This window comes from Aythya marila, assembly GCF_965140915.1.
Source record: "Aythya marila genome assembly, chromosome: 3".
NCBI lineage: Eukaryota > Metazoa > Chordata > Aves > Anseriformes > Anatidae > Aythya > Aythya marila.
Window position 1 is genome coordinate 119,257,513 of NC_139044.1, and position 15,456 is coordinate 119,272,968.

The window sequence follows — 15,456 nt, forward strand, 5'->3', positions numbered from 1 at the left end:
ACTTTATATTGCTCAAACCTTTATATTGCTCAACCTTTATATTGCTCAAAATAACAAAAGAATGTATTTTTTCTCTCTTTGTTTAGTTTCTTTAAACAGAAGTTAAAAGGTACCGGGATCTTCATAGATCTTCCTGCAAGTATAGTTCTGGAGAGATTGCCTCTCTTCCGCAGAGGCAGTGTTTAAAGCACGTTCTGAGTCCACGTTAGAGAAATAGCATACTGCATTTCTGATGCTTCTCAGCCTCAGAAAGGTCGAGAGCCTTTAACCTCACCATGGAGCGTGCAACAGCACCGTTTGCATATTAACTTAGGGTGAAGGGGGAAGAGAAGTCACTTGTTTACTTCATGGTGTCTCCATCTGGTTGCGTGTCTGTCGGTGGCAGTAGGCCGCGTCACCACTTCAGTGCCATGAGGCAATATTTACTTCCAGTGATTTCACTCCTCACACTTTCCAAGTGCTAGTCTTCCATGTGTGAGTGTTAAAGAAGCATCTCATTTACACCAAGAAGTATTCTAGAGGGTTTTCTTAGGTCTCCTCTAAATCTAATGATGTATTTTCCCCTTTGTTGTATTTACCATAGCAGTACAGATGATCAGTCCTGTACATTTAATTGCAATTAACTGAACTTTTTAAATATTCTTTTTCTCCCTTTACATGAAGTTTTAGCTTTCTCAGTAGTTTTTCATTCTGTTCTCTGTTGCTGTTTATAGTCGGGGATAAAGACTTGGATTTCTGCTTGGGAACACGTTGCTCAGAATTCAAGCAGCCGTTACCCCCTCCATGCACCTTCCTTTGCCCCTCTGAGCCACTAAGCTCGCTTTCTGCCAGCTTCACAGTGACAGTGGATTTACACCAAGATCGCCACGCTGTGGCCATCTAATATCATTTACTGGAGGTGCTCTACCCTGCCTGTGTTGATGTGAAGGGGTTTACAGAAATGCAGGGAGGCTGGACGTGTTCCTCTGGCCAGCAGTGAGCTGGCAGGGCTGCAGCGGGTGTTAGCTGTGTGAGCCTTACCCCGGCCAGCCTCGGGGCTGTGACTTGCTTCCCTCCTACCTTCATCCTCCTCTTGCTCTTCGGTAGCAGGAATAACAGGCGTGGCTGTTTCTGCATGCTGTGCGGTGCTGAATGGGCTTTTTCGTGCCTTCCGTAGAGACAATTGCTGATATTATAAAATAATGCCCCAAATATGCCACCTGTTCTGATAGCACAGCAGCTTTGTTAGCTGAGATTAGAATAAAACATTGTTCACGTTATTCCTGTTCCATGTGGTATATTGAGGATATCATACCCTTCTAGTGTGCTGTCAGTTACCGTACCATTTTTAGTATAAAATGTTTATTTCAACATCAAAGTTTAAATTGAGAAGTAAACATTTAAAGCAACCAACAAAGCATAGCAGAGGAACAGAGATGTATTACAATGAACAAATGTGTTTTAATGGAAGAGATTAACACTTTTTTTTTCAGGAGACATGGGATGAACAAGACAAATTCTAGTCTCTTTATCTGTGCACTTTTCGTAATTCTGCAAGAAAACTTAATTTCTGATAAGACACCTATTAAGAATTCTGCTTTATTAAAAATGCTTATGTTAGTAATACTGTTTTAATGTTAAGTAGTATTGATAGACCGTAGTAATTAATGGTTATGCATTTCCTTCCTAGGTCTTTTAGTATTTTTGTTACTTCTCACTCTATGTAGTAATTACTTACCATGTAATTTTTTTTTTCACAGCGAGGGCCATGGGAAGTTGACGGTATTTTCAGTGAAATCCATGTTAGCAACAATGTGTGGTGGCAAAATCCTGGACAAACTAAGATGTAAGTATTTGAAAGCAAAATCAAACTGTTTTATGAAATGTTTTTTTCTGTTATGGGTCACATGTGATGAAAGCTAACTTTTTTTGTATATTCAGCATTCTTTATCCTGAAGTGAAAATGGCTGTTTTTTGTGTAGCACATGCCATCTGCTGGCCATGCAATATATTGAGTTTGTTACTGAGTAGGCCTTACAAGTGCACTTACTTATTTTAAAGTGCTTTGACACTTCTTTACATGTAAAAATTCAGGCCTGATTTTTATGATAGTAATGTCAAAACTTGGTGCCATTTCCTCTGTTTTGAGGTCATGTTGCGGGGGGAGGAGGGTTCTGTACATCCTCTGCTTCAGCTGAGACACTCTCAGCATTGTCTCGTTATGTTAATTCCAGCTTCTGTGTTCTTGTTTTTGAACTCCTTTTTATTCTCTTTTCATCAGTCTTTACTTCTTTTACCTTGTTTCTGTGAGCCCTCTGCTCTATCTACAGAGAATCAATGCTACCCAGAAACATTGGGTTTGTCTTGTAATTCTCATCTTGTGTCCTTCTCAGTGGCAAGGCATACTGTTGTTTGATGGATTTTTTTTTTCCCTTTTCCATCCTGAAAAGCTGGGAAGTTAGTCTTACTGTCAGTGCCAGATTTTACTGTTCAAATGTTTGTCATTTTTCATCTCACTCTAAATTTCCTTTATGAAAGTTATTTTATAATAAATCATTCCTTCTGATCTCCATCGTTGTTATTCACTCTAAGTAATTCTTTAGACTTTTTTTTACAGCATTAAACTTCCTTATTTTTTTTAAATTATACAAAATACTAGTGTAATAAATTAAACTACTTGACAAAATCTGAAAAATAAATAGTGTGAAGGTATCACATCAACATGTTAATAGTAGGGTTGCAAGAGTTTCAGTATCAGAAGGAGCTATTTTTGCATCTGGTAGTAAATACAAAACTATCTAAAAGCAAAGCTGTAGGTGGCTAAAGTTAAATAAAGAGGAGAGGATGGGCGTATGTTACAGAGGATATTTAAGGCTTCTTTAAGCATTTTTAACAAATGTAAAATATATTAAGTATGCAAGATCAAACACTGGGAAAAACATAGAGACTACTTCTTGAGTAAAAAGTTACATTTTTGGATCCAATTAGGTTAAGGTTTGAGGAGGTTACAGTAGATAAACAGTGCAGCATAAGCTTGGGCCATTAAAGGAGCATTGTTTTTACGTGTAAGCAGGACAATACTGAAACATCAAGCAAATGGTAATAAGTGATCTGTTAATGGAAAAGTCAATTAACCAGTGGAATTAAATGTTACAAGAATCAATAAACTTTTGATGTTTTCAAACAAAGCTCAGCTACCATTCTGGAGGTTATGCTAAGCTGCAAGTTACTGATTGAAAAGGTGGCTAGGTGAGATGCTTTCACCTGAAGGAAATCTCATTTAATAGCTTTATTTCACAGATGTGTGTAGCCTGAAAACTTAACATTTTGATGTCCCATTCTGTCCCTCCCCCCCGCCCGCTTTCCTGCTTTTTTTCATACTATTTGAAACTCTCTTTCTTTTTGCTAATTATGTTGAATCCTGTTTCCTTTGCTACAGTAACTTTCTTTGTAAAAATTCTTAACTGAAATACATACCAATCGGAGGAAAGGCTTTTGAATGCTTTCACTGAATACTGCTATTTCCTGTAGCTTTGTTATATTCTGCTCATATCTTATCAGCTGACCTTTAATTTGCGTTGTACTCCTGGGATCTGTCCTCCAGTATCTGCTCTCCCTATTTTCCTAGTGCACTTTTATCTGAATGTGGAGCATTGTTTTCAAAAGAGCACATGGCTCCTGAATTTTGGACATCTCGTTTGGAAACCAGCACTTCTGTCTTTTTTGAATTCAGTGTTAAAGCTCAGTTCTTCTCCTTAGTGTTTTCAGTATGTCACTCGCATTGACTTCACCCCTTGGTGTTGTCTGTTTTATGACAGAACACTACCTGTTGACCACATCTCTTTGCAATCTGTTTTGTTGTTCTGTCAGGTATAATATTTTACAAATCAAAAGTAAATTTCTTTATTTGTGCCTGTAACCATAATGCTGACTTGCCACTGCTTTATAAAGTCATGGCAGTTCCTTCATGTGCACCTTTGGCTGTGGCCATTCCTGTGCCACTTCTGGACAGTCCCAGGTCCCCTCATGCCCTGTTGTTGTCTCTGCTTAGTTGAAGAGAAACTGAAGGACTGGAAGCTCCTCGCTGTTAATGTCTGAAAAGTTCACAGTGCCATAACAAGGTTAGACACAGAGGTGGAGTATCAATGCTTGGTGCTTAGGGACGTGGTTCAGTGGGTGACTTTAGTGGTAGGGGATGGTTGGACCCGATGAGCGTGGAGGGCTTATCCAACCTTAATGATTCTATGACTGCATGACTGACGAAGTGATCCAAGAAATGGAGATTTCAACTAATAAGAGGTTGAGATATAGGAGCAGGGGAAACCTGTGCAGGAGGCAATAGCTTTCTCTAAGCCAAGCTGTTTCCTAGAATCAAATTGTTGGCTTTTCAGAAAAAACAATAGGACATTTTTTTGTGGAAGATGGGGGAAAATTAAAAGTGTGATACAGGATAGTAGGCACTTGTAAATCTTCTGAGGGCAGAGAAGAAGAAAAGAAGTGTCTTACTGTTAGCAGCAAAAGTTGTTGAGTATCACTAGAAGTCAAGAAGAGTAATAAAACAGCTGAACTATTAACAGCTTTTCACCTGTCTTTCTGGAAAATTTCTAAAGACCAAGAGATGAGGAAAAATAAAAGTAATGTCATATTTGGAAAGAGTTACATGGGGAACTGTAGGTCTGCATACCTGCCACGCTTCTGGGCAAGCAGTCGGTAACAAATAATAGAATTAGTTGACTCATGGATAAATAAATTCTCATGGGGATGGGGAAGGAATGGCTTTTGGGGAGGACTGTCTTATGAAATTGTAGGAGTTTTTTAAAGTAAGAGGAAAAAAGAAGAAAAGATGGGCAAAGGAGTTCTGGCTGATACAGGCTTCTTGAGTTTTTGAAAGGTATTCAGGAATGTCACTTATCAAACACTCCAAGACATTAAAGTTTTAAAGGGATGAAAGATGAGGTCTTTGCATGTGTAACAGATGAGCTAAAAGGAACCTAAAAAAGAGCAATGAGGATCCTTTTGTATATTGAAATTGGTGGATAGTGCTGGACTTGAACTGTTTGAAACATGTCATAAATCTGGAAAAACACAATGAAAGGTCACAGTTTGGTACAAAGCAAATGAGTGTAGTAAAGCTAAGATAGTCTGTGAAGAGTTGTAATATCATCTGACAAAGCTGAGTAACTGAAATAAAATGGGAGCTGAATTTCAGTGTTAATTTATGTGAATTATGTAAAGTGGCACGTGCTGGAGGAGTGAAGTGCAATCCTAACGTCATGCACAGAAAGGTGAGCTAAGGGAGTTATCGCTCAGCTGGCAGATCCTGGAGTTACACTTCTAAGAAAAGGTTGACACTGTTTAGTAGTGGTTAAAAAATAAAATGTTATGAACAGGGAGAAAGGGCATAAAGAACAAAATAGGAAGGTTAGTATTGATTAGTAGTGTGTTTATACTTTAAATGAGTCCTGCTCTTGTACCTGTCACTGTACCTTTTCCAGATCTGCTTTATCTTTTCTGAGAAGAACAGCAAGGTCACCAAAGGTAGGGGAAGCCTTCTGTATCAGGAACAACTGGCTGTAGAGCAGGATTCTTCAACCTGGAAAGAAAAATGGTGGTGAAAGGATAGTGTTCTATAAAATCATGGCAACATGTTAGTGGTGAATAGAAAACAGCTGCTCCTTTCCCCCTCAGTACAAGAACTGAAAGGCATTAAGTGAAATTAGCAGTGACAGGTTAAAACAACAAAAAATAAGTATCTTTAAACTTTGCCAAAGGATGTTGTCCGTATCAGACTCACATCACCTGGTCACTCCTTGAACCAATTTCACTGACAGCAAATACATCAAGGGTTGCTGAATGCAAAACTACTAAGAGTGAGTGGAAGGATATTCCGGGGAATGTGCTTGCCTTAGCCATCTGCTGTTGGGACAAACAGACTTTTGATCTGATCTGCCTCAGCTGTTCTTACATTCTTTATTTCTTCTGTTCGTTATGAATATGCTGTCTTGTTTTTTCCCTTTCCTGTCTTTCCCACCTGTCTCTCTGATTACTGACCCATTTCATCACTGGACGACTTCTGTTTCCAGTTTACTCCTTCCCCCGACACCACTGCCTCCACTCCCTTTCCTAAGCAGGCTGTCAGCTCAGGCTCAGCTGGATCATGAGGCTTTCTGGAAACCGGGAAGTTGTAAATATTTTTTTTTCTCATCTCATAATTTATATGAGTGATAGTAATTTGGTTTCTGTACTTGCATATGTACAGGCTTTCTTTCTAAATTCTGAAAATGTGGACAAATGGTGTGTGTTTGCAGACCATACAGTGTCTGACAGTACATATAAAATGGAGTTGTTCCATGATACTGCTTTGCTCTCACTGGGAAAGATTATTTCCTGTGACATGATGCTCCTCGGGAAAGAGTTGCTTTACATGGTGTGCAAGGAAGGAGTAATAAACAGCCTATTGCTATGGAGTTTATTTTTTTAGCATAGATTTTTTTTTTAAACCAAAGCAATACTGTATTAAAATGTTGAAGTTTGTGGATTTGGGTGGCTCCATTTTAGCATTCAAGCACAGTGAAGTAAATAGCGTTTCCTTCCATGTCCTTTCTGCAGGGGAATTGCGAACAAAACTTGACTTTGAGTAATTTAAAACTCCACCCTGCTCATCTTTAGGGCTGTCCAACTTTTGTAATCATTATTTCCACCCGTATGGTGCTCCTTGGCTGCATTGCCTCAGTAGCTCCTTCTTTCCTCCCACCATCTGGCTGATAAGCCGTTAGTGCTTGCTGAAGTTCACCCTAAAGATTCATACAACAGTCTATACAAAATACTAGGTTTCACATACTGGCAGCCCCCAAAATTAATCTGCTGTAGGTGAATTAACCTTTTGGTGGACTTTTGATTTGGGGGAGGGGGCATTTTGTTTTTCGGAGAAGTTTGTTTTGGTCCTAATCAGTGGATCAAAGTAGCAGCAGTGGTAATAATATGTGGTTTCTTGTGATATCCCATCTTCTCAAACAGCATGAGCCCAGTGTATGGCTTTATACAGGCCTTCTTATATCTCATTTGTTTATACCAAATGTTGGAGTTGCCAAATCTGTTCAATCTATAGGTGACCAGGATGAAAGCCTGTTAGTGGCAAAAATACACGTGTATACAGACATGCTTGTACCTTAGAGATGCCTCCAGTGAATGACCATAGACGCTCAGTCTATCTGGTGGCTGTCCTTGGGTCCTCTGGTGTCTCCACTGGACGTAGGGCCTCTCCAATCCCAACCCTCATCACTAAATCTTCCTCCAAAAGCATCTTTTTCTGTGTCCTTCATAACCTCTTTGTAGGTGCTGGGGTGCTGTTATTAGGTCTTCCCGTTGTCTTAACCTTTTCCAGGCTGAACAAGTGCCATTTCCTCAGCCTGTCATGGGATTAGCACTCCAGCCTGCTGACAATCCTTGTAGGTTGTACCTTGTAAACCGTGTCCTCAGAGCTCACTTCAGAACATCTTCCATATTCTGTGGTTCTCAAATACTCGGTGATTCTGGTGGTCCCCAGACTGGGCACAGTATCTAGGGGAGGGGGTCTAACAAATGCAGAGTGGAGGAGGATAATTGCTTCTTTGATCTACTGGGTGGGTTCCTGCTCGTGCCGCTCAGCACACTGCTGGCCTTCTTTGCTGCCCTGGTGTGCTGCTGGCTTATCTTCGTTTTGGGACCCAGAGCCCCCAAGGACTTTCCAGCACAGCTGCTGTATTGCTGCCAGGCTCTCTTTGTGCTTGAGAGCAGGACTTCGCATTTGGCCTTTGGATTTCATACAATTCCTGCTGGCCCATTCCTCCAGCCTGTCTGGGTCCTGGTGGATGGCAGCCCTCGCTCTGCAGGTATCATAGAGCCATGCACCAGTTTGGGCTGGCAGGGCCCTCAGAGCCCCCCAGTGCCACCCCTGCCATGGGCACGACCCCTGCCCCCAGCCCAGGCTGCCCCCAACCCCATCCAGCCTGGCCTTGGGCACCCCCAGGGATGGGGCACCCCCAGCTCCTGGGGCAGCCTGCACCAGGCCTCACTGCCCTCAGAGGGAAGGATTTCTTCCTAATTAACTGGTCCTCCCCAGTTTTGTGTCTGTAAACCTGACAAGAGTGCACACTGACACCTCTCCCAGATCATCAGTAGCCACGTTAAACAGGGCAGATCCAGCATTAGGCCACTTGTCACTGGTCTCCACGCAGGGTATGACCCCTTGTCCCCAACCCTCCGAGCCTGAACATCCAAGCAGCCACATCCCCTTTGGTGCTTCAGCCACCCAGGCTGCGACATCCCCCCGGCAGAGCTGAGTTCTGAGGGAAACAAAAGCAAAAAGCCTTGCTCAGGTTGGTGAAAGCATTGCTTTCTCATAGAAGGCCAAATCAGAGGGTTTGCTCCATGATTTTCCCAGGAGCCAAGGTGGGGCTGACTGGCCTGTACTTCCTTGCATTGTCCTTCTGACCTTGGTTTGTGTGTTGAATTAAGACGGGGAAAAACGGCAACCATTTAAAAAGCACAAACTGATTCTTTTAAATTGATTTTTGTAGCTTTTACTGCTATTAAACGTAGTATTTAACAACTATTTCTTGAAGTTGTACAATAAAATTTGACAACATTGTAGGAATTGAGACAGGATAGCCTCAGAGGCAAGACCCTAGAAAATGAGGGTGCTGATTGTTGCTTTTGTTTTTCTTTATTTTTAACTTGTTCAGAGAAATGGTGGGGTTTTCAGCTATAACTGCGTAATGCATCAGGCAAACACCTAGCAGAGAAAGCAACAGTCAGTTTTGGCAAAATTATGAGCAACTGAAGAGACTCTCGAGGGAAATACTGGGCAGGTTTATCAGACGATACGAGCTCTGTTCGTAATGTTCGTAAAGTTCTACAAATATTTGAAAAAGGAAATCTTGAGTGGAACAAGCACTTTTATGTTGGTCTTTTTGGAACTGAGCAGCCTTTTGGTACAGTTCTAACTTTTTTATATTCTCTCTAGTTAAAAAAAGTTCATAGTAGCTTTGAATTGAAACTTTATATGAGAATTAAAGCTTAATTCCTTGTCATTGGGAAACTTTATTAACATACCTGTTGTAACATTAAGGTGGGATCTTGAAAAATTCCACTGTTAGCCCCTGTTTAGCTTGGGGCTTTCTCTTTTAAGGTAATTTACTGCCCTTCAAAAGGGGAGATGACTATTTAATTATATCCAACTAATCTTTATCTTTTCCAATTTCACCCAGTAATTTCCCATGTGGAGGTTTCCCCTTGTAGACTTCACTTTGACTATAAAACCACGTTTTCGTGACAGCAAGATATAGGTTAGTGGGTTTCTTTTAATTTACCCTTGATGTAGCCTGTTCTATTTTATCTCATATTTCACTTCTTTCCATAGCTTTAATTACTTTCTCCTTAAAATCACTTAAATCTTGCATGCTGTTGAAATTAGATTAATAGACTGTATTTACCCAGATGATTTTTGTACTTTTTAAATACAAGTACCGTCACGTTGCGGTCGTGTTCTGCCAGTCCCACCTTAGCGGATCTATTATTAGACCTTCAGTTTTTGGGAATGTGCCAGTCTGGAGTGAGTCTGATCTTGAATGGCTTAGGATTCTGAAGGGTTTGCTCTAATTAGTTAATTAATTTCAGTTATTTCCATAGTTTCCTTTTGTGTACATTACTCACCCTGATTTTTTTTTTGCATCATTCAATTTTCAGGTGAAACTTAACTTTTCTGCTTGGCTTAATTCTTTAAAAATATAGTATTCTTTAATAATCTGCCTTCCCCTTGTCCTCAAATTCCTCTCCCCCTCCTTTTTTTGTCCTATTCCTAGTATGCTTCATAAGATTATTCAGCAAGGACTTCAGACCTTCACTTCAAGCTTGTCCATTTAGCCTGTGATAAAAACTCCAGGTAGTTGCATCACCTGTAGACTTCTTCAAGGGCTCATTCATTCAGGAGTCTGAAGTCATTTCTCCAGTTTACTGGAAAAATGCCTCTCTGAAATAGTCTTTTTTACAGACCTGGCTTTGATCACTTAAATTAAGCTTATTTTCTGTCAACACATCCTTTTTGATGATTAATTTCTTATGGTGTCTTAAATAACCTCGTAGATGATTCAGGGGCTGTGTGGTGAAGAATTCTGGTATCTGTCACATCTTGGAAAATTTTAGGTCTTACTGATATTGCTGCTTTTCTTAGAGAAATCTTCCTTTATAGACTAACCCGACTGCAGTTAGATCAGAAGCCAAGCTTTACTGTTCAAGAGATTTGTGTTTTCCAAAGAGATTTTTGATGCCAGGACAGTTCTGGCTTATCTCTGTATGCAGCAGCCCTAATACCTTAAATGACACCATTTTCCTCCATTGCTATCTATCCATCTCTTCCTATATTTTTACTTTTCCTGAGATGTAAGAGTTGGGAGCCCTGGGTTAGTAGCATGGAACGGTTGGAGGGTTTGAGCCTTGTGAAGTAAGGGGGTAGAGGGATGCCAGAGCAGCATGCTGAGGACACGTCTTTCCATGGTGTGCCTGCAGCTCGGAGCGTGGCGTGGGGCTGGAAATGCCTGCAGAACTGCCCCCCTCCCTGCCAGCTGCTGGCAGGTACCCTTTCTCTTTCCATGCACACACAAGGCTGCAGAACATCTTGCCTGATTCTCTTTTTGGATTCAGAAATGCATTTAGGCCCACGTAGCTAATCTAAAAAGCATCCCTTTGCTCATTAAAAAACAAATCTTTTTTTTGGTGTCAAATAGAAGTTCTTATTTCAGTTCTTCAGTGTGCACAGAAACAAAATGAGATCAGATTTCATCTTCCCCACTCACCCAGCCCATGATTTGCAGGTTTTAGCCTGGGCAGCAGCAGTCATCACACCCCAGTTCGGCCACTTTGCCTGCTCCTGATGCTCTTTTCCAGCACTGGGCAACTTAAATCCAACACACTGCTGAAGTGCACTAGAGGTACCAGGAGTTTTAACAGCTTTGACTTTGTGATCCTAGAACTTTTTTTTTTTTTTTTTTTTTTTTTTTTTCAATTTTAGGAGGTTTCTGAAAGGATTCTACTTAGTTTTATTTTGAAGGCATAAGCATGAAGACGCAGTGTCCTGTAACTACAGTCTTACAAGGCATCCTGGCCTCTGCTTTCTTGCAGTTACAGTTAGTGAACTACGAGAGTCTTTTCTCTGGTTGAGATGGGATGGAGGAAACAGGAAGATTTATATCATCATGGCATGTTCAAACATGTTCATTCGTAAATTTTACCTTGTCAGCAAGTAAAATAAGAAATAGTCTTCAGATTTTTTTTAACAACAACAAAAAAAAAAAATAGAAATGTCTTGGGGTATAAATGAGTTGAAATTATTTTTTTCTTTTCTGCAGCAAGCATGTATTTACTCTAGGGTTTTATTATATTTTCTTACAGATATTTTCTCTCAAATATCAGATTCAAATGGACTAATGATATTTACAAAGTTTGATCAGTTTTTGAAAGAAGTTCTAAAACTTCCAACAGCTGTGTTTGAAGGGCCTTCTTTTGGATACACAGAGCATTCCGTACGGACGTGTTTCCCACAACAAGTAAGAGTCAATGAAACAGGATTTTTATATTGCTTGTTGATACAGTGCTTTCCTCTAAAGTCCACTGTCTTCTTTGGGTGTAACTTGTATGGGTTTGGAGGGAGGGGGATTGGTAATACGCAGTGTGTTATCTAAGCAATTTTAAGAAAGTCTGAATAATTCAAAATAGTGCATCTACGTATTAAGCAATTAAAGGATTTCACACAGTTTTAGTTTGTTTCCTTTTTGTGACCATTTCTACCCATCAGAAAAACAGCAAGGATAACCTTTCCCTTGAATTTTTTAATCTTATCAGCTTGTTGAGAGTATTAGTTTCAACAAATCAATTGTGAGTTGGTTTAGTCTGCACAAAATAAATACATTTGTACACGTAGCCTGTTTTTTAAACCACTTTAACTCTTGTCCTTATGGGTATAGCTGTTTTTTCCAAAATAGTTCCATTTAATATAATTTTTGGCGTACATGTTGCAGTACTGATCTTTTTTCTCTTTATACACTTTTGTCGTAATTTGCTTGTTCCAAGGATTTGTTTCTAATTTGATATATAAAATAATATAATTAAACCTTAAATCTACTGTAAACACAAGCCTAGATAATTTTAGGCCTAAACTTTAATGTTTAGACTCTGGTTATGACTATATTCTTGGAAGCATTGCTTGAAGAATTTTTTGTTAAATTTAAGTTAACTAGCAATTAATATATTTGAAGTACAGCACACTAGGAAAGAGCCTTTGATGTAGGAAGTGATGAGGGCTCCAGCTCATCTGTAAGTTACTGAGGGCAGAGCATTTTCATACTGATGGTGTAATTAAGAAATGTTTTTTTTTTTTTTTTTCTGTTTCAGTACTGGCTGAGGCATTTGTGGGCCATCTCTTGTTCCCACCAACCTGCCACCCTTTTTGTCAAGTCAGTGCAAGCCATTTCTGCACGTAGGGATATCAAGCTGATTAAATCAAATTTCATTTAAGGGACACCACTGTCGAATATCAAGCTGTGGCCTCGCTTTAGAGCTCTCAAGGTCAAACAGCAGATTGTAAGCTATACATGCTGTGTCCATTGTCTGCAAAGGGAAGCTAAATGGGAGTTGTTTTTTCCTAATTTGTTCTGAAGGCTACCCTAGGATGAGATGCCTGCTCGCCCTCTGGAGGTTACCATTTCTCTGTTAGCCCTAGAGAAGCTGCTTTAGCCAGCCAGGCTGTGAGAGCTGCCTGAGATTTGTCTGATTGATGGCAAGCTCATCATGTTCCAGGTGAGGTGCAATAACTGCCCACTTGCACATTTGTGCTGCTTGCCTGCAGCGTGTCATAGCACACTGATACCCATGAACAAGAAAGGTATTTCTTCAAATTGAGTCACTTTCAGAAATTCTTTTGTTCTAATCTTATTCAGCAAAGCAAAACCTCTACCATAAGGCAAGGTTGGTAAAGAGTGGTGATTTTTTTTGTTAGTTCTGCTATAGAGAGTGCCCCAAAACACCTCTCTCGTTTCTTTGAAAGCAGTGAAATGAAGTGGTCCTGGGAAGTGCATGGATAATCTGTCTCAGATTTGAATCCATTTTCTCATGCCTCCCAGGTTTGAAAATAAGCTTCCCAGAGGTGCTTCTCTGATACTGTTCTGTTACAGCATGTCATTTTGCTTGAATTATTTCCAGATGGCATCAATAAAGCCGCTGGGTTTCAGACTTTGGCATTTACATGATGGACATGTAAGCTACATCTGTACTAGTTAACTAAACAGTGCCAGGAGCTGTTCCATGGTCCAAAGATCAACTGGAATGGTCTGACCACATCCACGCTAATCATCTCTTATTCCCTCAAGAAAGGTGGTTACATGGAAACTTTATTGAAAACGCTTTCTAGCTGATATTAACACCAGATCGGGATGCTGGAATGATTTGGGAGACTGAGTGTTTAAATCAGGCACGGTTACACTAATACAAAACCATGTATAATTGAGTTTTAGGGCCAGGAACATTCCCTGGTGTTGCTTAAACTACCGAGAGACAAATACTTCCTGACCAGCAATGGTTCCTTCAGGAGATGCTTCTTGGAGGTGCAGAAGGTTAATGATTTACTGCTGCCTGAGTGGTGAGAGGGCAGACAAGCGAAGTGTCAGGGATGGTATACACTGCACAACTCTATTTCGTTTCCTGGGTCACAGATGGAATAATTCAGACTTGTTGCCCATGCAAAATGGGGTTTATTGGGATGCTTTTGGCAAGAGCTGCATTCTTTATGATGGTTTCCAGATGTATATAGAGCTTCCAGTCATAATTTACTATTCAAGGTCAAATGGGTGCTTCCACAGATATGAGATCATGTCATACTTTTCTTAAAACTTCTGTTCACCTGGCTACAGTCCATCTATTTGTCATAGAGATGCTGTATCACCATGACATTCCCTGGCTTAGTCAGAATCCGTCTGTATTTATGGCACAGCCTATCCCGCTATTGCAGTTATCTACTTCATGTCTCGTTTACAAAGCAGTTTAATTGCAGCGTTTCTACAGAGCTGTCAAGTTCCCTTCAGAGACCTGAGAGCCCCAAGCTTGGCTTCTGTAGAGGTCAAGTTGCAGGTTATTCTGTTGAAACGCAGCAGCACGAAGCAAACAAGGAGGCCAGGTGAGCAGGCACTCATCTGTAGGTACCTTGCTCACATAGTGGCTTTGCTGAAGCATTGACTGACTTGGGCAGTGTGGCTGATAGCCAAGCTGGCTGCCTAACAGCACCAACAGGGTCAGAAGATCTTATTACTCACTTTAACCAGACTGCAGGATAGATATATCCTATTTTTATCTATTAAACATAGGTCTTGTGTATAGGGATGGTATAAGCACAGCCTGGTGGAGTTGCAGAAGGAGCACAAGATGCAGGACAGTCGAAGTTACAGGTGGGGTCTAACACACAGCTGCTTGCTTGCACTGGTGGAACTTCACAGGTTGCCCAGAGAAGCTGTGGCTGCCCCATCCCTGGAGGTGTTCAAGGCCAGGTTGGATGAGGCCCTGAGCAACCTGATCTGGTGGGTGGCATCCTGCCCATGGCAGGGGGTTGGAACTGGGGGACTTTGAGGTCCCTTCCAACTCAAACCATTCTGTGATTCTGTGGACTTGATTTCTTCACTGCAGAGTTAAAAAACCACATATCTTTGTGTTGGCTCAGGGGTTCTAAATACAAGAGTAGCATTGGTATAACTTGTCACTGCTCCCACCTGCAAGGAGATTTGAGACAGCAGAGCCATTAAGACAAGTAGGTGTGCTAACAGCAAGATTTAAAAAGAAAGAAAAAAAAAGAAAAAAAAAAAAAAGGAGAGAAAAATTATTACAATAGTTTGGAGCATCAGCAGGTGATTACAGAAAATAGCAGTGTGGAAATGTGTTCGTTCTGCTGGGAGGCATTTGACCCTCACGACTGCTTTCACATTTGCTAATTTTCAGCTTGTGTTCTTGGAGCTGGGAACCTGTTGGCAGATTATTTGACTGTTTTTGAATCACAAATGGTGTCTGAGTGATGTTTTTGTGTTTGCACTCTGGTTAGGTTCTGAACCCAGCGGGAAATGTTAGACTAGCTCCGAGAAAAGCTGTTATTTAGGCTCCTTCTCTGCATTCCTAATTTTCAGGAGGAGGAGAGTGCTGCTTGCTTTGCTGTCAGCTGTGTCCTTACCAAGAATGCCTGCACCCAGGCAGGGTGATGCAGTGGTGGTAATGCTGCGTGCTTCTTTTCGGGTTGCAACACATCCTGTTATCGCTGTACAAACCCAAAGCCTGTGTCCCTGCTGCCCTCTTGTGAACGACGTGGCAGTGGCATCTCAGGCTAACAACCCACGAGGTTTCACAGCCGTTTTTGCCCCAAGGAGCCCTTAACAGCACAACGAAGCTCTCCTGCTGGCTTTGGGTTCT

The 15,456-nt window shown here is 40.9% G+C and overlaps 1 protein-coding gene across 9 annotated transcripts in view; it reads left to right on the forward strand.

Annotated features, from left to right (window-relative positions):
* The window catches only part of DTNB (dystrobrevin beta), a 197,681-nt gene that overhangs the window by 23,486 nt on the left and 158,739 nt on the right, over positions 1 to 15,456 (forward strand). For all 9 annotated transcript variants that reach the window (XM_082757277.1, XM_082757279.1, XM_082757280.1 and 6 more), the window contains 2 exons: positions 1,740 to 1,825; positions 11,407 to 11,561. In XM_082757277.1, coding sequence (XP_082613403.1) covers positions 1,740 to 1,825; positions 11,407 to 11,561 — 241 coding nt within the window. The remainder of the gene's footprint in view (positions 1 to 1,739; positions 1,826 to 11,406; positions 11,562 to 15,456) is intronic.